Source organism: Rhinichthys klamathensis, unplaced genomic scaffold, assembly GCF_029890125.1.
Source record: "Rhinichthys klamathensis goyatoka isolate OS25496 unplaced genomic scaffold, OSU_Roscu_1.1 h1tg000004l_1, whole genome shotgun sequence".
In the NCBI taxonomy this organism is placed as follows: domain Eukaryota; kingdom Metazoa; phylum Chordata; class Actinopteri; order Cypriniformes; family Leuciscidae; genus Rhinichthys; species Rhinichthys klamathensis.
The window spans coordinates 5,617,680-5,640,797 of NW_026606557.1; the positions used below are offsets into that span (position 1 = coordinate 5,617,680).

General features: G+C 41.0%; 3 protein-coding genes across 6 annotated transcripts in view; 1 reads left to right on the forward strand and 2 right to left on the reverse strand.

The window, feature by feature from the left end:
• Positions 1 to 6,539, forward strand: part of camsap3 (calmodulin regulated spectrin-associated protein family, member 3) — a 49,365-nt gene extending 42,826 nt beyond the window's left edge. For 3 of the 4 annotated variants that reach the window (XM_056252161.1, XM_056252179.1, XM_056252173.1), the window contains 6 exons: positions 66 to 190; positions 2,955 to 3,238; positions 3,331 to 3,424; positions 3,511 to 3,623; positions 3,970 to 4,088; positions 4,239 to 6,539. In XM_056252161.1, coding sequence (XP_056108136.1) covers positions 66 to 190; positions 2,955 to 3,238; positions 3,331 to 3,424; positions 3,511 to 3,623; positions 3,970 to 4,088; positions 4,239 to 4,541 — 1,038 coding nt within the window. In that variant the 3' untranslated portion in view covers positions 4,542 to 6,539. The remainder of the gene's footprint in view (positions 1 to 65; positions 191 to 2,954; positions 3,239 to 3,330; positions 3,425 to 3,510; positions 3,624 to 3,969; positions 4,089 to 4,238) is intronic. The other variant, XM_056252167.1, reaches the window with a different exon arrangement.
• A 2,272-nt stretch (positions 6,540 to 8,811) lies between these two features.
• On the reverse strand, positions 8,812 to 13,620 carry nr5a5 (nuclear receptor subfamily 5, group A, member 5). Its single transcript, XM_056252343.1, has 7 exons — positions 13,387 to 13,620; positions 12,702 to 12,817; positions 12,473 to 12,614; positions 10,555 to 11,306; positions 9,620 to 9,739; positions 9,179 to 9,326; positions 8,812 to 9,103 (listed from the first exon to the last, which is right to left on the reverse strand). Exons 1-7 carry the CDS (start codon positions 13,478 to 13,480, stop codon positions 8,856 to 8,858), a joined length of 1,620 nt encoding a protein of 539 aa, XP_056108318.1. The 5' UTR covers positions 13,481 to 13,620; the 3' UTR covers positions 8,812 to 8,855.
• A 4,452-nt stretch (positions 13,621 to 18,072) lies between these two features.
• soul5 (heme-binding protein soul5) lies at positions 18,073 to 21,637 on the reverse strand. The gene is made up of 8 exons (XM_056252569.1): positions 21,541 to 21,637; positions 21,395 to 21,454; positions 21,224 to 21,305; positions 21,000 to 21,120; positions 18,728 to 18,867; positions 18,482 to 18,645; positions 18,271 to 18,375; positions 18,073 to 18,173 (listed from the first exon to the last, which is right to left on the reverse strand). Coding segments are annotated over exons 1-7 (648 nt in total). The 5' UTR covers positions 21,543 to 21,637; the 3' UTR covers positions 18,073 to 18,173; positions 18,271 to 18,296.
• Between the last annotated feature and the right edge of the window lie 1,481 nt (positions 21,638 to 23,118).

Sequence of the window (23,118 nt, forward strand, 5' to 3'; positions counted from 1 at the left end):
CTTTGTTTAGATGTTTAGCCTAAAAGGTGTAGCATTCATTTAACTGTCTAAAACGGTCTCTGTAGCAGGATGAAGCACGACCCGAGGATGAGATGGAGAAGAGGAGAGCTGCATTACTTGAGAAACAACAAAAGAGAGCAGAGGAGATAAAGAAACGAAGACAGGAGCAAGAAAGAGAGAGGGAGGCAAGGTAAGGCTTAAAAACAATGCTTTGGAAAGTGACCACGATGTGTTGTATAAATTAAACAACAAATCATTACCCTTATTGAGGAGGTGTATGCTTTTACTTTCTAAGAGATTAGCTTTGTCGGATGATAAAACCTTACATTTAATCCTCTGGGGTTGACAAACGCGCCGGCGTCCTTCTTTTTTTCTGGAGCACGTCTCTAAACTTAAACAAAACTCAGTGAATACTAGTCACACAGGCAAGAGCAATATATCTTTATATTGCGGCAGTGGCTCAGTGGATCATGTAGGTTGTCTACAAACCGGAAGGTTGGTGGTTCTATCCCCGGTTCCACCTGACCAAGTGTCGAGGTGTCCATGAGCAAGACACCTAACCCCAGCTGCTCCCGACGAGCTGGGTGGCGCCACCGTCGCCGTCGGTGTATTAATGAGTGAGTGAATGGGTGAATGTGAGGCAAATATGTAAAGCGCTTTGGTGGCCATTGGGTCTGTGAAAGCGTTATATAAATGCAGTCCATTTACCATTTTTACCATTTTAATCTGTACGAAAAGAGTGCAATGTCAGTTGTTCTCATGGCTACTCATTATCTGCTAATGTGAACACACCTACTGAGAGCACTCTCTATTGAAACGCAAATGATCTGAGGCAATCCATGCAAACCTGTTAATGCCCACATCAACTCGATAAAACTCATCAAGTTTAATCAGATTCATGTACTTTACGTCGTCTTGCGACGCTGTGAGGAATAATAATAGCGGAATAATAATCTCGGAATAATAGAGGAATAATAATCACGTGTCTGTGATTCATATGTGAATCACAGACACGTGATTCACATATGAATCACGTGTCTGTTTGAATGAACAGCACAGATGCGCGCTGTTGTTTACTACAGGCAACTTAACATGCTATTTTTACATGAACATGAACACATCTACTAGTTTAGCTTTTCCCAAACTATATTGCTATACTGAGATGAGTAAAAATGGACTGAAATATGTTGAAATAAAATGTCTTTGTACAAGCAACGTATTAAACTGCAAATTAACATTTATATGCCCTATAATAATATATCATAAAAACGATATGTTACAGACGAAGCATATGTTTAGACAAGATATGTTTAGACAAGATATGTTTAGACAAGATTTCGTTGACTAGTTTTGGATAGATTATAAAGTTTTTACAATAAAATAGACTACTGTCACATCAAATAAGCTTTTGTTCGCCAATTTTTGCTCATATGTTAAATATATAGTATGGGATGTTTTGTCAAAATAAAGTAGGTATATTGAATTATCAACTTAGATGTTATTATAGTGTTTGTTCCAACTTCCAATTCAAACTAATGAATGCTTAACTTTGAAATGTGTATGATAAAATGTATGCTTTTTACAAAGAAACACAATATTTGCACTTGAAATATGGTTAAAATTGTAATTGTTGTTGATTTATATGTGAAAACTTTAATAAAATAGCAAAAAATATATTTACAAGGTAGATGTAAACAAAATCTTAATAGGTCAATATAAGCCTTCTCATTCAATTATTATTGTGTATTATTAGTGACAAATTTGGGGAGAGGATAAATATTCCTAAACTTTCTGAAAATACACTTTGAGAATTAACTGGACAATTAATAGAGATGTTTACCTGGGATATTATACAATTTGCATGCATACAAAATTTGTGGAAAGACATGTTTCCAACTCTAACTTTGAACCAATTCTCTAGAATGGTCCATATAGCCTATTTGAACAGGATTTGTTTCCAGGTATGACTGTGTACTCAAAATTTACATCAATGTATGTAGAGTAGGCAGGATGATTTTCGTTGAAGCAAAAAATCTAGGCGAAAACATCCATTATTCAAAAGTTTTGTGGACGTATATTTAATATGCGTTTTGTGGCCTTATCTCAGAAACGTATTTGTTTGTGTGTTTTCAATAACCATGCATAAACATTATTCTCTCAAAAATACAAACATGTACATACATGTTGCTCACATATTATGTTATGCCCTGTTTGTGCTGAATAGAATGTAATGACACCTTTTCCATTTAATATGTTTATAAGCAAATGAAAAAAGCACAAATGTCAGGGCATGTCAAAACATCCCAAGGACCCCAAAAACACCTTAGACCCCAGGGGGTTAATGTAGGGGTCTGGGCCATATGTGGAGACAATGCCAAGCTGAAACAAACACCTCAAGAAAATAATTTGTTATAACAGTGTTATAACCTTAGTTATAATAGCATAAAGAGTATTTTTTTTGCAACTGGAAGCAGCATATCATAGCATAACATAGCAGCATAACTTGGGGTGGTTTCTTTTTACTTTGGTTAGAAATGTCCTAGAAACAACCAAGAATAACCTACTGCATAGCAGCGCATGGAAAATCACTCAGAGCACCTTAGCAACTGCATAGAAATTTCCTGGCCACCACCCACTAGCAGTGTGGTGGTAAGTTTTGTTTAGGCAACAAAATAAGTATGCATTTCATCTCAAACAAGCACACTTAATGGCCCAGTTTCACATACAAGGCTTGGACTTAGCCAGGATTAGGCCTTAGTTCAATTAGGGCATTTAAGTAGCTTTTATAAACATGCCTTAGAAAAAGATATTACTGGTGTGCATCATGAGACAAAACAATAGCACAGACATATTTTAAGATATGAGATTTAAGCCTCGTCTGTGAAACCGGGGGAATATGTGCTAATCCCTTTGCAACATTGTACCTTTATCAGTGCTGTCTTCATATGTAACAGCAGGCCTTCTTCGGTGGATGAGCCAGGTAGAGGAGAGGAGAGACCCAAAACTCCTTCTACCCCTCCGCCTCCCCGCACCCCTCCGCCAGATGGTACTCCTCAGCGGCGTGGAGACTTCACCCGCCAGGAATATGAACGGCGGCATCAGCTGAAAATAATGGAGGATCTGGATAAAGTCCTCCGTCAGAAACCCACTACTGTCAGAGGTGTCAAGAAGCAGAGGCCCAAAACGGTGTTCAGAGACGACTCGGACCTCTCCCGCAGCCCTGCCAAAGGGTTTATGGGCAAGTCATTGTTCAACTGGAAGCTTATTTCCTGTCCATTGATATTGTAGTAAAGCCAATGTCATGAATTCATGTACTCTTTTCTCTTTTAGGTTCTAGATTAAATAAAGTTTACTCCCATTCAACAATGAATCTGTCCTCTATGGCTAATGACAGTGGGACGCTAACTGTCAGAAAATCTCCAAGGTAAATCTGGTCTGTATGTATTCTGGTGAGAAAACACCTTCTCCTCCTTTGTGACCTCACATCTGAACATATATTCCTTTCCACAGTCGTTCTCATTCACCATCCAGACTGCTATCTCCAGGCCGTTTTGCTGCACAGAATGGGGACTGGGAAAATGCATCTACTATATCGTCTCCAGGCTCCATCCCAGAATACACTGGTAAACTGTAAAAATGATATGATTTGCAGTATTATTAGAGGTGCTTCTAAGGCCATTGCTCTTTCTCATACTTGGGGTTAGGTATTTGAAGAACCTCACATATTAATTCTAGAGAGCTCCCTGTGGGACACAGTTTGAAGATAAATGACACCTCAAATCCGGCAATATTGTGGTCTGCAAGTTTTGCATGGGCAAGCACCATTCACAGAAAATGAAGCTTTTTTGAGTTTTACGGATATTTAGATTAGGTCATGTGATCTTGAACTTGCTTTCTCTTGTTGAAGCATCTGTTTGTCAGGATCACAAATCAAGCATTTGTATCTTAGCAATGAAATTTCTGTTTCAGGACCTAAACTCTACAAGGAGCCAAGCTTCAAGTCCAATAAGTTCATCATCCATAATGCCATCTCACGCTGTTGTTTGGCAGGAAAGGTCAACGAACCACAGAAAAACAAGATTGTAGAGGTGAGTAACCCATCAGTCACCATCTTTAGTGCACTCTGGTCTCTCATGACTCATTGCGGACAGCCAGCACATATTTCCATGGTGCATTTGAATGCATGATGTAATGGTCTCACATTCTGTTCATTTGTGTTTTTTTCTTGTCTGCAAAAGGAATTGGAGAAAAGCTCTGCAAACCATTTTCTCATCCTCTTTCGGGATGCTAGCTGTCAGTTCCGAGCGGTTTATACCATGAACCCTGAGACGGAGGAGATGGTTCGGCTTACAGGTATTGGCCCACGGATAATCGGTCCCAATATGGTGGAGTCGATCTACAAGTACAGCTCTGACCGCAAGCAGTTCACGGCCCTCCCGTCCAAGACCATGTCCATGAGTGTGGATGCCTTCACCATTCCAGGCCACCTATGGGAGCGCAAGCGCCCAGGAACCCCAAAGAAGCTCGGGACCCCAAAATAAAGCCTGCTGGAAATGCAGCTATACCTGAGCTGGCCATGTAACCCTGGCTTTCTGTCCCGACTCCGGCAGTGCAGAGAGGCACATTGGATGGAGTGCATGCCAGAAGAAAGAGTTGGATAACAAAAAGGAGGCCCAAAATCCTAAAATAAAGTGCCCTCAGAGGTGTATAGCTGGTGACTGCGTAACCACAGGTCAAGTTACAACAGATTTATTCAGAAATCTCCATTGCCATTTTCTTCGGGTAACTCAAGTGAACTCAAAAGTCATATTTCGAAGAAAGTGGCCTGATTGATTTTCTAAGATTGTAGGAAAATTATTCTTGGCATTTTAATGTTAAATCGTTAGATGAATCTTCCAGTCTCATCATTCAAGTAAAATGAATGTCCCCCTCAATAGAAAGAAAAAGATCCTCAGAAACGTTACTGTCCTCCAGCTCCTACCCTTCTTTACTCAATGAACTGGATTCTTTGGCGTGTAAAAGGATTCCCCGGATGAAATGGGATCTTTGCTCTTTGATGAATGCAGGGCACAAACCAACACAAGCCTTCTTATCGTCTGTTTTATCGTCATCAGCCTCTCAGTTTTATGGGACTGAATGTAGAACTGTATTACAAAGGGGCACAGCCACTCACCTTTACGTCACGTCATAAAAAAAGTCCCATGCTGCTGTCCGTTTCGAGTCTGTCTTGCTCTCTAATAAAATCTGCCTTGTCCTTTCGCCTTCCTAAAGTCAGCCGTAGACACCTGGATGTTTGTTTTCTTACTGCTTCGAACCTTATCTAACTGGATTACTCGAGCTTTAGGAACTCAGGAAAGCATGTTAAAGACTCAAATATTTTTCCTTCCCATTTGCTTTAAGAATGAACGAAAAAGCAAAAAGATGCCAGAACGTGCTGTTGATTTCCATTAATGATACTCAACAAAAGTCTTTTTACTCTGTTTAGCTGTAACTGGGAAAATAATGTAAGTAAAAGATCGAGGCTGGTTTAATATACTGTATATTTGAATGCTGTTTATTGCTGATTCTTTAATTTTTGACAATGATTTGTATATTGTGGAGATTTGTAAGCAATGAATAAGCTACCCTGCTGCTTCACTACTAGAGCTGGATGTGTTGGTGTGAATGAGTGTGTGAGCGGGACGGGGACAGAAAGAGACAGATGGCGAGAAACAATAAACGCAAATCTGACGTCAACTCTCACTTATGTACCCAGAGCTGAGTGATCAAGTGATATTGTTTGGCTGACATGTAGCAGCAAATAGTGATATACCAGTAGTGAACACCAACAGATAGTGATATCAAACAAACACTAACAGAAAGTGATAAAAGGCAGAAAAAGCAGCCCAGGTGTCTGCAGCCTTAAACGGTTATGTTGTTTCTATGAATATGATCGTCTCCGAACTGTCTAACTTGGCCTTATTTGTTTCATGAACGTCTTGAGTTGTCTTTTTGTATGAAAGGGGCATTTAGTCTGTTTCTCTTCGTCAAAGCACTAACTGATTCAATCAGGCCACTCTCTCCTGTCTTTGGAGGATCAGATGAAGTACTTTATAGATTTGCCGTAAAGATGTACATATTTTTGTAAAGGGCAAAAAAAAAAATCATTTTTGAAACGGTCGATTTACATGTTTCTGTGTCAAATGAATGGGAGATGTGTATTTGTGTGTAGGTTGCATGTGTTTGACTGTTGGGTGAAACATGATGGTTAATGTAACTGGATTCTGTGCAATTCTGTAGAATGTTAGGTCACCTAAGGTGTATTTATTGGGTAAGGATGAGCTAGAGTTTTCTGTTTAGTTTCAGATTTGATTATTTATGTTCTGGCAAATGTGGTGATTCACTTGTTCATTTCAGAAAGCACATTGATGTTTTGTTTTTTCCTTTCACTGTTTCCATGTTCATGTTAGTAGATTTTGTTTTTCTCCCAAATTCTTTGATTATGGATCGGTCCCAAGTGACAGGATTAGAAAAATAAAATCATTTTTAAGTACTCTCAATTATTTCTCATCATCACTGAATTTACTTTAGTTCTATCAATTATATACAGTTGTAATCAAAATTATTCAACCCCATCGCAAATCAGGTTTATTGGCAAAATTTAGACTTTACTTTACTTTTACTTTACTGATTTGTTAAATGCAAACAGCTGAATTGAAATAGCTCAACACAAATGTTTCAAGTGGGTTTCAAAATTTAGACTTTCAGCTGTTTGCAATGAACAGATCAAACAAAAGTAATTGAAATGGCTCAACACAAATGTTTCAAGTGGGTTTCAAGTTTACCCAAATTCAACTGAAAATGCAACATTTAATGACTTCTGCAGTCTCAAAATTATTCAACCCCTTCATGGCAAGCATCTTTAGTACTTGGTCGAACACCCATTTGTAGTTATGACCTGCTGCAAACGAGATGTATAACAAGACGGCAGCCTCTGGCAGCGTTTCTAAGGAATCTTAGCCCATTCCTCATGAGCAATGACCTTCAGTTCAGTAATATTCTTGGGTTTGTGTGCTGCAACTGCAGCCTTGAACCCCATAGAAAATCTCTGGTGGGATTTGAAGTCAGATGACTGTGATGGCCACTGTAGAATCTTCCAGTACTACTTCTGAAACCAAGCCTTGGTGGAATTTGAGGTATGCTTGGTATTATTGTCCTGTTGGAAGGTCCAATGACCCCCAAGCTTCAGCTTCCTCACTAACGGCATGACGTTTTCTCCTAGGATTTCCTGATACTTCAATGTATCCATCTTGCCTTCCACATGCTGCATGTTTCCATTGCCAGAGGATGCAAAGCAGCCCCAGAGCATCACCGAGCCCCACTATGCTGAACTGTAGACACGGTGTTCTTTTCAGCATATGCTTCATTCTTCTTCCTCCAGACATGCCGTTGATCCATAGGGCCGAAAAGATCCAGTTTTGTTTAATCACTCCACAGAACTGAATCGAGAATCAGCTCTGTGGCTTATTTATATGACTTTTCTTTTGCATTTATGTCAGTAGTGGTGTACATCTTGGAGTTCTGGCATGCGTTTAGTACACACCTTACGCCTGTCGCCATCAAGTCTTGCTGCAGGTCTTTTGCAGTCACTCAAGGGTTTTTTCTGATCGTGCCTTCTCAGAAATCTGGTTGCAGCTGTTGATAGGTCCAGGTAGTGTAATCTCTGTTCCCTTAACTTTGAACTTGCAAACTATGCTTTCAACGGTGTCTCTTGGGACATTGTCAAACGTGACACTCAACAAACCTCGCCAGTTCAGATATTTCATCTGTTCTAGCTCAAGCACACCTGGTACAACTAATGAAGCCCTTGCTTAGTTGCATCACCTGTGCTTGAGACAACACCTGTTTTGCAGATTTGTGCTGTTGTGAGGGAGTCTATTAAGGGGGGTTGAATAATTTTGAGACCGCATAAGTCATTAAAAGTTGCATTTTCAGTTGAATTTGGGGAAACCACTTGAAACATTTGTTGTGTTGAGCTATTTCAATGACTTTTGTTTGATTTGTTCATTGCAAAAAGCTGAAAGTCTACATTTAGTCAATAAACCCGATTTGCAATGGGGGTTGAATAATTTTGATTACAACTGTACATTGTATCAGCTTTTGTTGCCATTTTTTACTTTTTTTTAAATTAGAATGAAATTTAGAATTGCATGTCCATATCCATGATTTCTTGCCCAGTTCACACTGTTCCCATTCCAAAAGTCCATCTTTGAAAGTGTGGGAGAAGGTTACAAACAGTCCCAGTCATATTTCACCACTACAATTTTCATTATTTTGTTAGGTTCTCATCAATGTAGATTCTGATTAAAGTAATTAAGGATTCTTAATTGTCATGAAAAATGTTAGTTTTCTGTAGGCAATTTTTGTTGTTGTTGTTGTTGTTGAGTAAAATATGACCCGGACATGTTCTTGATGGGCTGCATGAGCTTCAGCCTTCTATAGCTGCATTCTAGAAACAAGACGCATGATATCAGACCATATTACAGACGCACTTTAATTTGAAACTCAATCTTGTAAACAATTAGGAGAATTTAACACAATATGTGATGAGCCTCTGTGTCTCTAGAGAAGTTAGAGACCTTTTTTTATTTTTTTTATGGACGTGATCCATAACAGTAAGGCGAGTTATACAAGAGTATGCATCTTGTACACCCATAATACCTGAAACTATTTATTGCTCCTGTTGTTAGATATGTAGCACTAGCCAGTAATGAAATAAACCAGCATCTGGACTTGTTCAAAGCTCAAAATGATTAGACACCACAGGTCAAATTTATGAAAGCATGTCCGCTAACAAGCTTTGTTTTGATTGTGTCTCATGTGTGCTTGGCATGAAGCATTTCAGTCAGCAGGGAGTTGCAGGGCAGATCTCCCAGCAGGTGGCGCTGATACAGATATTCCTCGACCTGCAGGCTGATGCTGCGCACCTCCGGCAGACGGAGCAGCAGCTGTCCAAACTTGTCCGAGTGACCTGGGTGGGTTTGCATAGTGTGGTCCATCAACGCCCTGTTTACACGCTCTTGAGTTTGTTCTACCTGCCTTCGATCCAGTACTGATTTAACATCTGCAAAACACATGACCCTTACAACTCTGGTCCAACAGGAATGGTTTAAACATTTGGGAATGAAAAGAAACCCACCTGGATTGAAGAGAACCAGATATTTGAGACACACAAACTCCTCTCTGTCCAGCTGCAGTGACCTAAGCTTGGAGACAAGGTCCTGGGCTCTGGATACTAAACTACTGAGAGTTACTCCAGCCTGACTGAGGATGGTCGATACCTCTATCTGGTACATTAAAAACAAGTCAAAGAAGTTGAAAGACTCCTAAACAGTCAATAAACTGGATAGCTATGGTGTAGTCGTGTTTCCCAACCCTGTTCGTGGAGGCATACTAACAGTACACATTTAACAAATCTTCCTAATTCATAGCACCTGATTCAACTAATCCGTATGTTAGAAGAGACTCCAAGCCCTGAAATAGACGTGTCAGATAAGAGAGACACCCAAAATGTGAACTGTTGTTGTGCCTCCAGTAACACAGGGTTGAGAAACACTGGAGCTGTAAAAGGTGTCCTTACCTGTTGTCCAGTAATCAGACAGATGCTGCCATCTCTTCCATAAGCCACCTGCCTGCATAAGTGATCCAGGATAAGCAGCTCACTCCAGCAGCTTTGCAGTAGTCCCATTTGATCCTCCACCTGCAAGAGATCAGGTACTCTAGTTATGCAGCAGTAGCCAACTGGCGGGCATTGCCTTGTGAAAGAGTTACAAAGGTTAACTCCATCCATGCTGAAAATACAAGCATGTACATTATTCTGGATCCCAGTCCCAAGCATGGGATGCTAGTAGACATTTTTCACCTGCAAGTTTTGCTGGTGGACAGCTGGGCCACGCTGCTCCGCTAGTTAGACCAGCATCTGACCTGCACTAACCATCTTAAACCAGGTTGGAGCAGTGACTAAGATTTTTACCAAGTAGGACAAGTTTCTGAATCAACATATTTGTTGCTTCTGGAACAACATTCCTAACAATGAATCAAACTTTAGGGATGTGGAAAAGGGTCGAGTTCAAGTTAGACTAGAGTTGGGGTTAAAGATGCATACCAATCTTATCATCCAACATTTTTTTTTTTTGAAGGTTATGGTTAGTTTTGGGGGTCTGGGGCAGGGCTTGTTTCTTTGGCCCTGTTTACATCTGGTGTTAAGATGCGTTTTGGTCGATCGGATCACAAGTAGACGAGGCAGACACATTCCCGTTTACACCTGGTGTTTTAATCTGTCTCTTTTGTCCAGTTTCAACCACTTCTGTTCTGATTTCTTCGAGGGGAGGGTCTATGGGTGATCTAATGGACGAAATAAGCTCAGTAAGCTAAGACCCAGTTTACACCTGTATTTAGTGTCGGTTACTTACTTGTGATCCGATCGAAAACGCATCTTAATACCAGGGGTAAAGAGGGCCTTTAAAAAAAAATTTGTTCAAGGAAAAGTGTGTGACCACGTGCAAACTCTTCTACCTTAAGCTCCTTAAACAGTGTGCTGTTTCTTGCCCACTCCACCAGTCCAAACAAAGTCTGGTCAGCCATTTTGCACATGATGCTGAAGGTGTTGAGACGGTCATGTTTTCCTCGGCAGGCTTGTTCTCTTTGGAGGCTTGCTAACACCCGCATGCAGAGCTGCTTCTCATCTGGCTCGGCTTGCAGGAGCTGATTTAGGAAGCAAGAACTAGGGGTTGGGGTTGAGGTGGGCGTCAAGCTCTGTGCTGGAGTTGGGGTAGAACTTGGAGTTGAGGTTGGTGTGAGTATCGCAGTGGGTGTAGGTGCAAGTGTTGAGAGAACTGTTGGAGAGATTGGATCAGGGGGCGTCACAGAAGCAGGACTGTAGATGAGCGGGAGCTCTCTTTTCTCAGGAGGGTATGCGTGGAAGCCTGGATAGCACAGTGTGTGAAAAGGTATGGATGGATCAGACAGAGTCCGGTCTCTGGGCATGGTGCAGTCCAACAGCATGGGGAACTCGGACTGGCTCATACTGGGGTGAAAGGACTGAGGTGGGTGGTAATGATCAGAGCCGAGAGAAGCAGGGGAGGGGTTGAGGACATGAAAATCATGAGACACAGCTGGTACCAATGCTTGTGGTCCCTCAATTTTGATCTTGTAGGGGGAAATGTATGTCTGGTGATGGCTCCCTCTTTGCTGTTTCAGTTGCCTGTCCCGTCGGTATAGAGGTCCAAACTTGTTTCGCCCACCTCTCATTCTGTCCCCACGTACAGCTGAGACAAGTGATTTCATAAATAAATAAATTGCACATCATGATTTTCACAGCTACTCCTAAATTCTCAGAGTAGTAGCTGTGTCTCATTACGAAGGCTGTGCCCTCCAGAGGTCGCATTTGTCGACTGTGTACGTCATCGAGGATGTCTAATTTTTATTTCTTGTGAGGTCTTACTTTAGGATGTTGGTTACTTTTCTCAAATGATGTGTCTAGGGACAAATGCGACCTCTGAAGGGCACACCCTTTGAAATGAGACACAGTAAATGTTTCCCATCCCTGTTTCTGAAGGCACACTAGGGGTACGTTTACACGACAACGATGCAGTGGCGGCTGGTGGGTTTAAAACATTTTAGCGGTCGAATTTTTTAACTGCGGTAGCAGTTCAAACTAATATCACATAATTTACGTCTCATCGATGATTGGTTTGGATAACAAGGGAGGCTGGCCTCCTCTGCCATGTTTATTTTGTCAACACTCCTAATCGCTAAAAGTGAAATACTCGATGGTGATTGGCTATTTATTTTTTAACCAATGGAAGCACAAGTCTCTGGCTATGGATTTACCTCCCTCGGGCCCCTCCCTTTCTCTATCCCCTCCCCTCAGACATCATTGACGTGTAAATGAACGGCCAAAACAAACGTTTTCAGTTGAAAATAGTGTCGTGTAAACGCCCCCTATCTGTATACATTTTCCAACTCGTCCTAATCAAACACACCTGATTCAACTCCTCAGCTCATTAGTAGACTCCCAAACCAGAAATGGATGTGTCAGATAAGAGAGACATCCAAACTGTGGACTGTTGTTGTGCCTCCGGGAAGAGGGTATAGGGGAAAACTTGCTCTAAATGATGAAACTGACACTTTTTCAAAAAAAAAAAACGTAAAGAAATATTGACATTACATAAAGATACTGGCATAATTAAACTTTTTTTTTCCCTTGTGTGCACATTACATTTTCACCTTTACTGGCTCATCAAAAATTGCAATTGCAGTGGTTTATGGTTTTACAGATAAGTGGAATCAGGATCAGAGCTATCTTGAATATCTTTCCATATCTCAGAAACAATAACTGCATTTTTCCTTGTGCATCTAAGGACTTGAACGAATACATTGTATACAAAACTTAATGATCATGCACTATCATCGTGCGGGTTTGCAGCCGTACCTTCTTTCTTCATGCCAACAGCTAGACATTTCTGAAAGCGGCAGGAAGGACACCGTTTCCTCTGTGCCGGGTCCATGGGGCAACTCTGTGCCTCTGCACACGTATACCGCTTGTTGTTCTGTACAGAGCGCTTAAAAAAGCCCTGGTGAGGATATTAATCTTTACCACTTAAGAATGATAAGGGTGTGGAGGTTATGAACTGAAAGCTGAATACTTGTCTCAGTCTTACCTTACAGCTCTCGCAAGTGAGTAGACCATAGTGATATCCTGACACCCTGTCACCACACACAGGACAGCCCTCTTCTTGAGTTGTCCTGTTGTCTGGGTCTGGCTTTAACTCCTGAACTATAGGAGATCACATTAATTGTGAATGCCAATGGAAGTGGCACTTCCACTTAAAACAAATGCAAGTCTTGTCACCTTCTGGAAACAGCAACTGGAAATCAAGTGGCCTACTGTAAGGTGATTGTCTACGAGTGGGGTGTAAGGTTGAACCGTTTTATGACCGGTCTGTCTGATAAATCTGTTAGGCAGTCTATTATATCTCAAACAGGCCTAGTCTGTTATCACGCGATTGATTAAACGTTGAGATATAGGGCTTACATAATCCTTCTTTACACTTTAATATTTTCAGCAGTCAAAAGAAACAAACTGACTTCTGAAAAGTACTTTTATTTAGATTTGATAAAGAAATGATCCGTTGAATGAAAGCATTACAATTCTACACTGAATGTTATACTTCAATATGCGTACTAAACATGACTAAACTGATCAAATTATATTTCATGATTTTCTATACCTAAACAATCGGATAGATTTAAAATGAGTTAGTCTGTGACTTTTAAATGTTTACTACACCCATTTAAGCAATCGCTAAAGCCATTAAAGTGTCTCCGATCCAAAGCTCTACTTACATGTTGACGGTCCCTCTTGTGACGCAAGGTCCTGTGTGTAATCGGCAGAGTGGTGGGCCGTGGGGTGATCCAGGGGATAGTTTGAGATGTTCATGGTCCACCATAGGAGAGGGGCGGCATGGGTCACCGTAAGCAGTCGTTCATAACTGTACGGGCCTCCGGGACAGGGAGGAAAACAGGCACAGACACGGGCTGTCTCAGAGATGGTGCTGTGTAAAGGCCCTCAATCGGACTTTGCTCCATGTTGAGGGTAATAAACCCGAGTCTGTCACACCTTCCCAACAAGCCAGACCTCATTCATGCTGGAAGGTGCATGAGCATTGCTTGAGACACGCTCACCATAAGAAAATAAACACAAACAGATCTGATGCTAAAATACTATGGACATCGATTCATGAAATACGATTTTTTATAATTTGTTAAAGTCATTACAGTCCTCTTCCATATTTCTGTTCAGTGGGGATACATTTAGATTGGATTACTCTAATGCTTAAATTGTTAATGTATCTCTTCTTATTTAAAGATAGTCCATCACCTTTGGAATCAGGGAGCCTAATATGATGAAGAGAGCTGGTAGTTGGGTCTAAAGTGTCAAAGGCTATGTAAAACAATTGAAGGGTAACGAAGACAAATTAAACGAGGTATTGTCTCGACTGTTAATGAAACCAAAAATGTTTGCATCTTTTTAATGCAAATCGCTGGTTGGTTCCACATATTTCACGATTATCTATCATAATATCTGCAGCATACAACACTGTAAAAAATTATGACATAAGTTATGACAACGTGTTTTTACATTGCTATACCTCATCAAAATAAATGAAAAGGCAATTTTCATCTTTTTTATAAGTTATACAAGATTCAACTCATTTTTTTAAAGTCAGTTTAATGTAATTTAAGTTTAAATGATTTACATTAAAACACTTACAGTACATTTAAAACTTAAAATGTGGAAAAACTATCATTACTAAGGATCAAAGCAATCTGCTTGGTTATTATCATTTTGTTTTTTCTTTCTGTTTGGGAAATTGTAAAGCGTGTGTCACTAGGTGGCACTATAATACACAATTTTACTCTGTTGATTATCATTGAAAGCTTCTGCATATGGATCGTTCATATATGGACAGCCTAATCATTTACCTGTTTTTTTTTCTTATGAAACTTTCCTATCTTTAAAATCAATTGAGCACTTTTTTGATGTCTGAGAAAATAGTACTAGAAATGCCTGTATCAAATAATGATGTATGTCCAAAAACTGGCATACTGCATTAATTTACTTAAATATATTATGTAATAAAACTATAAAGCATAGTTCTACATAATTAAAGATACGTAAAGCAAATTGGGACTGACCCCAGGACAATGCAACCAGCATTTAAATTTGACGGTCACTTAATAAAACAATCGGTGCGTCAGTAAATGTTTCTGGCTCCACAGCCTACAGTTTAGTAAGGGTTCGCATTTTTTCTGTGCAATATATATGTCATGATTCTGCCTTAGTATTCTTGATTTTCCTAGTCGTGAGGCAGGATCATGACAGAATCATGTTTTATGTACAAGCGCATGGTCTGTTATTTGGACCATGTGCTTGTGTTGTCTCGTCTCGTTACCCCGCCCCCTTGTTATCCTCGTCTTGTGATTATTGTCTAGTCAGTTTCACCTGTCCTTGTCATTAGTGTTCCCTATTTAATCCTCTTGTATCTGCTGTCTTTTGTCGGTTCATTGTGATTGTTACCTGAGTGTTAATCCTTGTCAAACCTTTGTCAGAGTCTGTGAGTATCTTGTCAAGAGTTTTAGTCCTGTTGCGCTTTTGCCTGTAAAGGTTATTTGTGTCCCTATAGTTATCTGTCTCAGTCTAGTTAGTCTCATAGTCCTGTCTTGTTTTGCCCCCTCGTGGGCTTTGTTTTCCCAGTTATTTGTTTAATAAATCGTGTTGCCTTGACTACTGTCTGCTATTGGGTTCATCCTTCCTCATCCTCATAACAGAATGAACCGACCAACAAGGAACCCAGCAGACAGTATGTCCTCTTTTGTTGAGCATAACCCGGATGACCTTGCACAATGGTGGCGGAGGACTATTTCTGATGCAAGTAATGGCAAGCTGCCAATTCCTCCCCAGGGAGACCGGTCCCTGAGGGAGTACGCCCAGGTTGCAAACGAGAGGAGGCTTTTCCTACCTGATATCCTCCTTAACCGCTACCTCATTGCGGGTCTCAACGCTCCTCCACCCCTGGCTGAACGGGAGAAGCTGGTCTGCTGCCCGTTTGGTGAGATGGTGGATTGTTTGTCACGGAGGGAGTCGCGGGGTTCCACCTTGTCGTCACCATCACCTAAGCTGTCAGTGATCCCGGAGGGTCGTGTTATAGGCGTCGCGACGCTTGGGGACCAGGCTGGCTCCCTCACGACTCCCGAGGTTTCATCCACACCCGCAAGTCTCCGTGGAAAACGAGGGAGACGGATTTCCTGGGAGTCTGCTTCGGAGTCTTCAGCGACGGAGTCTTCCCTGCCTGAGACAGCCCTCCCACTTCCAGTCATGGACCCTGCTGCGCTTCTCCTGCCGATCTCCAGTCCAGCTGTGACATCAGCTCCGCGTCCCAGAAGGAAGAGGAGGAGGAAGGGACCCTCTTGTCCTCCGTCTCTGTCTTCCCATGAGCCCGCTCCAGCAAGCGCCGTCCATGAGCCCGCTCCAGCAAGCGCCGTCCATGAGCCCGCTCCAGCAAGCGCCGTCCATGAGCCCGCTCCAGCAAGCGCCGTCCATGAGCCCGCTCCAGCAAGCGCCGTCCATGAGCCCGCTCCAGCAAGCGCCGTCCATGAGCCCGCTCCAGCAAGCGCCGTCCATGAGCCCGCTCCAGCAAGCGCCGTCCATGAGCCCGCTCCAGCAAGCGCCGTCCATGAGCCCGCTCCAGCAAGCGCCGTCCATGAGCCCGCTCCAGCAAGCGCCGTCCATGAGCCCGCTCCAGCAAGCGCCGTCCATGAGCCCACTCCAGCAAGCGCCGTCCCAGAGCCCGCCTCAGCTAGCGCTGTCCCAGAGCCCGCTGAGAGAGTTGCGGCCGATCTAGCCGCTAAGGAGGTTCTGCGAGCAGTTTCAGCTCGTCAGGAGATGCCCGTCATCATTGCGGCCAAGACCCTTTCCGATTACCTGTCTCGTCTCGTCGCTATTCTCGAACCCCCTGTCTGTCCTGCCTTGTCCTCAGCTCCCAATCCTATCCCTGTGAGCGCTGCTCCCGAGCCTGCCGCTGTTATTGCTGCACCCTGTCCTGCCCCTTTGCCTGCTATGTCTCACGTCAGGAGCCCCGGTTCCGCATCCTCTGTGTCCTCGTCTGAATCTGTTGCTGCTAATTCCCGGTCTGTTTCCCCGTTCGTCCCTGTCTCCACCAGCCCCCGGACTGTTTCCCCATCTGTCCCTGTTTCCACTAGCCCCCGGATTGTTTCCCCGTTTGTCCCTGTCTCCACTAGTCCCCGGACTGTTTCACCGTTCGTTCCTGTCTCCACTTGTCCCCGGTCTGTTTCCCCTGTCACCATTAAACCCCGGACTGTTTCTCCCAAGACCTCTACTCATGTGTCCCCGTCCAAGCCTGCCCGGAGTTCTCGTCCTCAGCCCTCCTCCCATGGACCCAAGACCCCCAGTCCTCCCATCCACCCTGGACCTCCCCCCATGAACTCTGTGTTTCCTTTGCCTTGTATGTTGTTTTTGATTTTTCACCCGAACCCCGTTATTGTTTATTCCTGTTTGCCATTGTTAGTGTTTTCCATGTTTTGTTGGTTCGTGTCTTTGTCACAGTCTGTCATGTCCCGTGTTTAATGTCCCCTTGAGGAGCGTCTGGTAGCCGCTCCTTAAGGTGGGGGTTCTGTCATGATTCTGCCTTAGTATTCTTGATTTTCCTAGTTGTGAGGCAGGATCATGACAGAATCATGTTTTATGTACAAGCGCATGGTCTGTTATTTGGACCATGTGCTTGTGTTGTCTCGTCTCGTTACCCCGCCCCCTTGTTATCCTCGTCTTGTGATTATTGTCTAGTCAGTTTCACCTGTCCTTGTCATTAGTGTTCCCTATTTAATCCTCTTGTATCTGCTGTCTTTTGTCGGTTCATTGTGATTGTTACCTGAGTGTTAATCCTTGTCAAACCTTTGTCAGAGTCTGTGAGTATCTTGTCAAGAGTTTTAGTCCTGTTGCGCTTTTGCCTGTAAAGGTTATTTGTGTCCCTATAGTTATCTGTCTCAGTCTAGTTAGTCTCATAGTCCTGTCTTGTTTTGCCCCCTCGTGGGCTTTGTTTTCCCAGTTATTTGTTTAATAAATCGTGTTGCCTTGACTACTGTCTGCTATTGGGTTCATCCTTCCTCATCCTCATAACAATATATATATATATATTTTTTTTTACCACTGGACACCAACTGCATCTAGTCTGTCAAATTTAGCAATTGTGGCCATTTTTTAACCTGCACTGGCTATACATTAATATACAATATACATTTAATTGTAAAAAAAATAATAATACAATACACAAGATGTTTATAATGATGTTTCTATTTTATTTTTTAAAACATATAAAATGCTTATAGAAAAAATACCATTCTTTTGAGTATGACATTAGACAAATGGCATCATTTTTTAAACGTTTGACATTTTCCTTAGACAAATGGCATCATTTTTTTAACGTTCTCCATTTAAAATGTGTTTATGGTACAAAATCCTATAGTACAAAGTACATATAAAAAAAAGAAAGAAGGTAATCTAGTTTGTTAGGACTGTAGCACTCAGGAGTAATACAGATCTGTTCTCTGTTGCTCTGAAACAGATATTACAAATAAATATATGGTTAGACATTAGACAGTCCTCCAAATGATTATTAATGGTAAGACTTTTTATTTAGATGGGTTATTTACCTTGTTAGAGAGGAGCCTCGGAGAAATTATTCACTCTTAGGACACACAGGCTCACCCTTAGCAATATACCAAACCTCATTGTGTCTGTTCATAATCTTCATTGGGCTGCAAAACACACACATACAGACACAAGAATAAACAAAAGAAATGAAGACATAACAGAATGTAATTGGCAGAATGTATGGAGGTATCATTTGGAAGCTAAGCGCACCTGTTAAAGCCGACATTGTAATAATACTCTGTCTCATATGTAGCCTGTACACTGTCCAGCGATGTCTTTAGACTCTTAGACTGTGATTTGGCCACGGCTGATATCATCCAGCCCCCGTAGCTTCTGACGTACACGTTCATATCCGGAGTGTCTGTGAAGTATATCTGCAAATAAATTGAATTCAAGATCGTTAATAAAGAGAGGAGGAGGGGGGAGGATGATATCTAGAATATCCCAGAGACTCACAGATGGATCCGTAGGTTTGGGTGGGTTGGCCTGGTAGGCGGAGGGCAGGAGGAAGCTGAGGACATAGACTGAGGACTGGAACATGGTCACACTCGAATTGACTTTAATGATGACTGGTGCTGTCATGTCAATCTTGGCCCCTAGAAAATGAGGCATATTATTTGATTATAAGGGCGAATCTCACAAAACTTGTCAAGAACTCCCTCAAAAACCCCTAAAATCAAAATGAACGCACAATATTATGGACATACCGACTCCAATTTGCATTACCATAATGCATATAAACAAACAAATACACTGTAAAAAAAAATATGATCAATAAGTTATGACAACATAAGTTTTTACAACTCATCAAAATAAATTAAGCAATTTTCAACTTTATAAGTCATACAAGATTAAACTCATTTTTTTAAAGTCAGTTTAATGTAATTTAAGTTGAAATGACTTAAATTTTTAAGTATAACCAACTTGAATGTTTAAGGCAACATCATTTTTTTTAGGCCTGCGGGGTAAATAAAAATAAAATGATTTCCATTTGTATAATGGGAAAAAGTAATGATATATTGTATGGTATGCTATTTGTAGGCTACATCACTGTATTTGTAGTAGTTTAATTTGTGTATTTACACAAAACGCACTATCTTACAGTAATGAAAAATATAACTTAGTATAAAGGGAATTAAAATGTCTAAGCATTATAGTCATGTTTTTATACAAAATATCGGTATGTTGAAATCCCTGACCCGCTGTGTTTCACTATAGACGTCGGAGAGAATCCTCGCGCGCATTATATAGGTACGCTAACGCTATAGTAGCGTTGTGTAATTTAGTGATTCGAAGAGTGTAAATTAAAGATAACGGGAGAATTATGCTGCCTTCACCTGCTATCTGTGGCAAAAAAAATAGGAAACTGAATGCATTTTAAAGGGATAGTTCACCCAAAAATATTGTTCCAACATTTGTTCCACGTTTCTTTCTCCTGTTGAACACAAAATAATGTTGGTGACCAGACAGTTGACGGCACCCATTGACTTCCAGTGTATTTGTTTTTCCTACAATGGAAATCAATGGGTGCCGTCAACTGTCTGGTTACCAACATTCTTCAAAATATCTTCTTTTGTGTTCAGCAGAAGAAATAAACTCATACAGGTTTTGAACAACTTGAGGGTCAATAAGTAATGACAAAATTGTCATTTTTAGATGAACTGTCCCTTTAATTAAAGCGATACTCCCTCCCCCAAAGAATTATACTCCACCCTGACAATTCATTCAGCATTTACTCAACTGTAAGACTGGAAAAACTGGAAAAACTGATTGAGGAACTACCACTCCTCGAGTGGAAGAAGGACCTTGCTGAAAATGAACTCCACCTCATCCCCCATGCAGGGATTACCCAAACTCACACAAGAATCAAGATAGTTTAAATGGTGAATGATTATCATCGAGTAATATACATGTTTAGTATCATTCGAAATGTCTCAGTGCGACTGGTACAAATGTCTCATTTCCAAACAAGTAAAACAAAAGGTAATAAGGTTTTTAAGAGTTAAGAGATAACATACACACAAAGGAGGGTGGATGGTTAAACCCTCCTGCTCTCAGAAGGTGTGAACTCAATGCCAATTCCCACTGTTAGCAAATGTTACCATGTAAATCAACTTCTGCCCCCAGTAAGTCTGGGAGGGTGATCACAGTAGATTTCCACAGTGAACTCATGTTTACATATGAAATGAGGTCTGGCTATATAATGAAATGCAACTAGAGATCAGGGCCTTTTCTGTACTTCAGATGAGTCCGCGAGACTCAGCTTCACGTAGCCTATTTCCTAATGTCGGGTTCGTCTTCTCTCCCAGGTGTACATATATGGCTTTATTTCTTCAGATGAACCAAAGTGAACACAAATTACAGCTAACCTGAAGTAATGGTTTATAGTTTTTTTTTGTTGAAATATTAACATAATAAATATTTCTTACACACACGTCGTTTCACTTTAGATTCATCAATCTGGATCATATTGATTCCTGTCTGTTTACTTTGTGTCGTTTTGGGGTCCCATGCTTGCATAATTTATATGGACTCACATTGATTACTTTTATAAAACCCTTTGTTTGTGTTCATCTGAAGAAAGAAAGTCATATACATCTGGGACGGCATGACGGTAAAATTATGAGGGGATTTTCATCTTTTTGGTCCCTACAAAAATAGTGATGTCAGGTTTTAAAGAGATTTGCTACCCCACGATGTAGGCAAAATCTGACCCGCACAAACTCACCAGCCTCATTTTCTCCGGTGATGTATTTAAAAAGTTTCCTGAACGCTCTTGGAATCGCAATGTCCATGAAAAGGGATTCAGCTTCTGCGGTCACCCACTTAACGGCACCATAGTGACGTACCTGTAGGAGAAGAATACTTCATACTTCACACCGGTTGATGTGTTTGAGCTGGTCATTTCATCTCTAGCCATATACTCAATCTCTTTATGATCTTGTATCTCACCTCATAGTCCTTTCCGGCACACACCAAGTCATACAGCAAGCACTCTTTTGTCTCAGTGCAGAAACTGTCACTAGTGGATTCACTGCGACGTGGAAACAAAATACATTAAATATGACACCAGTGCACGTACAGTATAGTGTTTTTGGTGTAGACTGCAAACATGAATCTCACCCGACTCTTGCATCTACAGTCAATGCAAAGAGCAGCACGGTCACCCCTGTCAGGCAAATCCTTTAAAACATGCAAAAACAGAAAGAATTAGGTTTCATTTAGGGTACTCTAGTAGTCAGAGAGAGCGTAAAAGTGTCAGTACTTACATGTTGTCGATAGCTGTAACTTCAGGCTGTGAAGAGAGGAAGCGTGTGTGTGTGCGTGTGCCTACAGGCTCTTATTTATACATGTAATGTTATGAAATCTGTTCCCTCCTACAGGACACACCCCGGCCCTGCAGTCATATAAGCATGTTAAGTAAGAGAGTCTCATCCACTAGGGACTGTATTTAATCTTTTTTTCTTTTCTTTTTTCTATCCTTGTTGTTGAAAGGTCTTTTGAATTGATTATATGATTGTCAAATGCAGCCGTGTGCAATATTTAGAAATGTCACGTTTTCAGTTTATCCACACAGTACTGTATATTGACTGTACATCTAATGACGTTCATCGTATATTTAATGGATAATTTGTGATTATGTACTCAGAAAACAACGTTTTTTTTTTGTTTGTTTAGGGAATAGATGAAATGAGCAAACATAACCTTTGACCGCAGACTGACCACAGCTCTGTTCATGGTGTGCAGAAGTGATTTTGAAAGTCATCCAGATGTTTTAAGTAGGCTAAATGTCAATATTGCTTAACTTCTTGGAGTAGAAGAGGAATATATTTTTTTTCAGGTGTCAAACTGCAACTTTATGCCTTTGATAAATGCTTGTTAGCCCATATATACAGTTCTGTAAATGCAAATCTTTTTGCTTTAATGTCTCTTTAAGGACAACACATTTCATAGTCTGTGTACACAAAACTTTAGACCTCGTTTGATGGTCACATAGAGATCTCTTGGGAAAATGGTTCAGGCTGCATTCAAATGTTATAGGAAACTATTGTGTCTCCTGTTGTTTAGTCTTTATGCTATCGGAAATCTTTTGCTTAGGGTTTCGTAATGGCTTAACAAGTGTGGGTGTAGCTGGGTGTCTTGTTTCATGAATTGTACAGGTCATCATACACCAAAAGAGTTCATTCCACATCTGTTAAGATTATTTGCCAATGTAATCACGCAAAGACAACATTATCTAAAGTTATGATGTAATACTAAAGACAAAACTATTCTCATTCCAGATCATTTTTTATTTTGACACATTAATGGTAGGTTTAACATATTTTTTGTCTCCCCGAAATTGAGTTCGCCATGTAATGCTTATACATAACAGCTTGTTACATAAGGCTGGCATAACAGCAAACCTGTTTTATTAATCACGAGCGGACTGCTTTTTTCTTTGAATGCCTGTCTTTTGATAGTTGTTAAGAGTGTAATCTCTGACAAAACAGGTTTTGAGAGAAATGTAGACTTAGGAAAAACAAAGATGGCCATTTAGGCATGTGGAAATTGACTATTGAAAAGTTGGAATGCTCTGTTCTTTGGTGTCATATCATGTAATTTTAAGATTATTCTCAGGTGTGGCTTATGGATCCTTTGATACGAACCTAACAATGGCTGATCACTAGTCATGTGAGAGGGAAATATACTGATTTAAATATGGTGGAGGTCAAAGAAGAAGGAGAAGTTGTAATTAGTGAATGAGTGACGTTAAAACACAAAATCTGGACTTGTCCTTTCAAATCAGCTATGCGATAAACATTATATCAGGGCTGTTGAATGCTTGATTCCTATTGGTCATTCCC

Excerpts from the sequence above, each read along its gene's own strand:
- nr5a5 (XM_056252343.1), bottom strand. The coding sequence starts at position 13,480 with ATGAACATCTCAAACTATCCCCTGGATCACCCCACGGCCCACCACTCT. Across the intron at positions 12,615-12,701 it reads TCACTTGCGAGAGCTGTAAG|GGCTTTTTTAAGCGCTCTGT; the intron begins GTAAGACTGAGA and ends TATCCTCACCAG. Across the intron at positions 9,740-10,554 it reads CACTGTTTAAGGAGCTTAAG|GTGGAGGATCAAATGGGACT; the intron begins GTAGAAGAGTTT and ends GATCTCTTGCAG.
- soul5 (XM_056252569.1), bottom strand. Across the intron at positions 21,306-21,394 it reads ACTGTAGATGCAAGAGTCGG|TGAATCCACTAGTGACAGTT; the intron begins GTGAGATTCATG and ends TCCACGTCGCAG. Across the intron at positions 18,868-20,999 it reads CACCGGAGAAAATGAGGCTG|GGGCCAAGATTGACATGACA; the intron begins GTGAGTTTGTGC and ends CTCATTTTCTAG.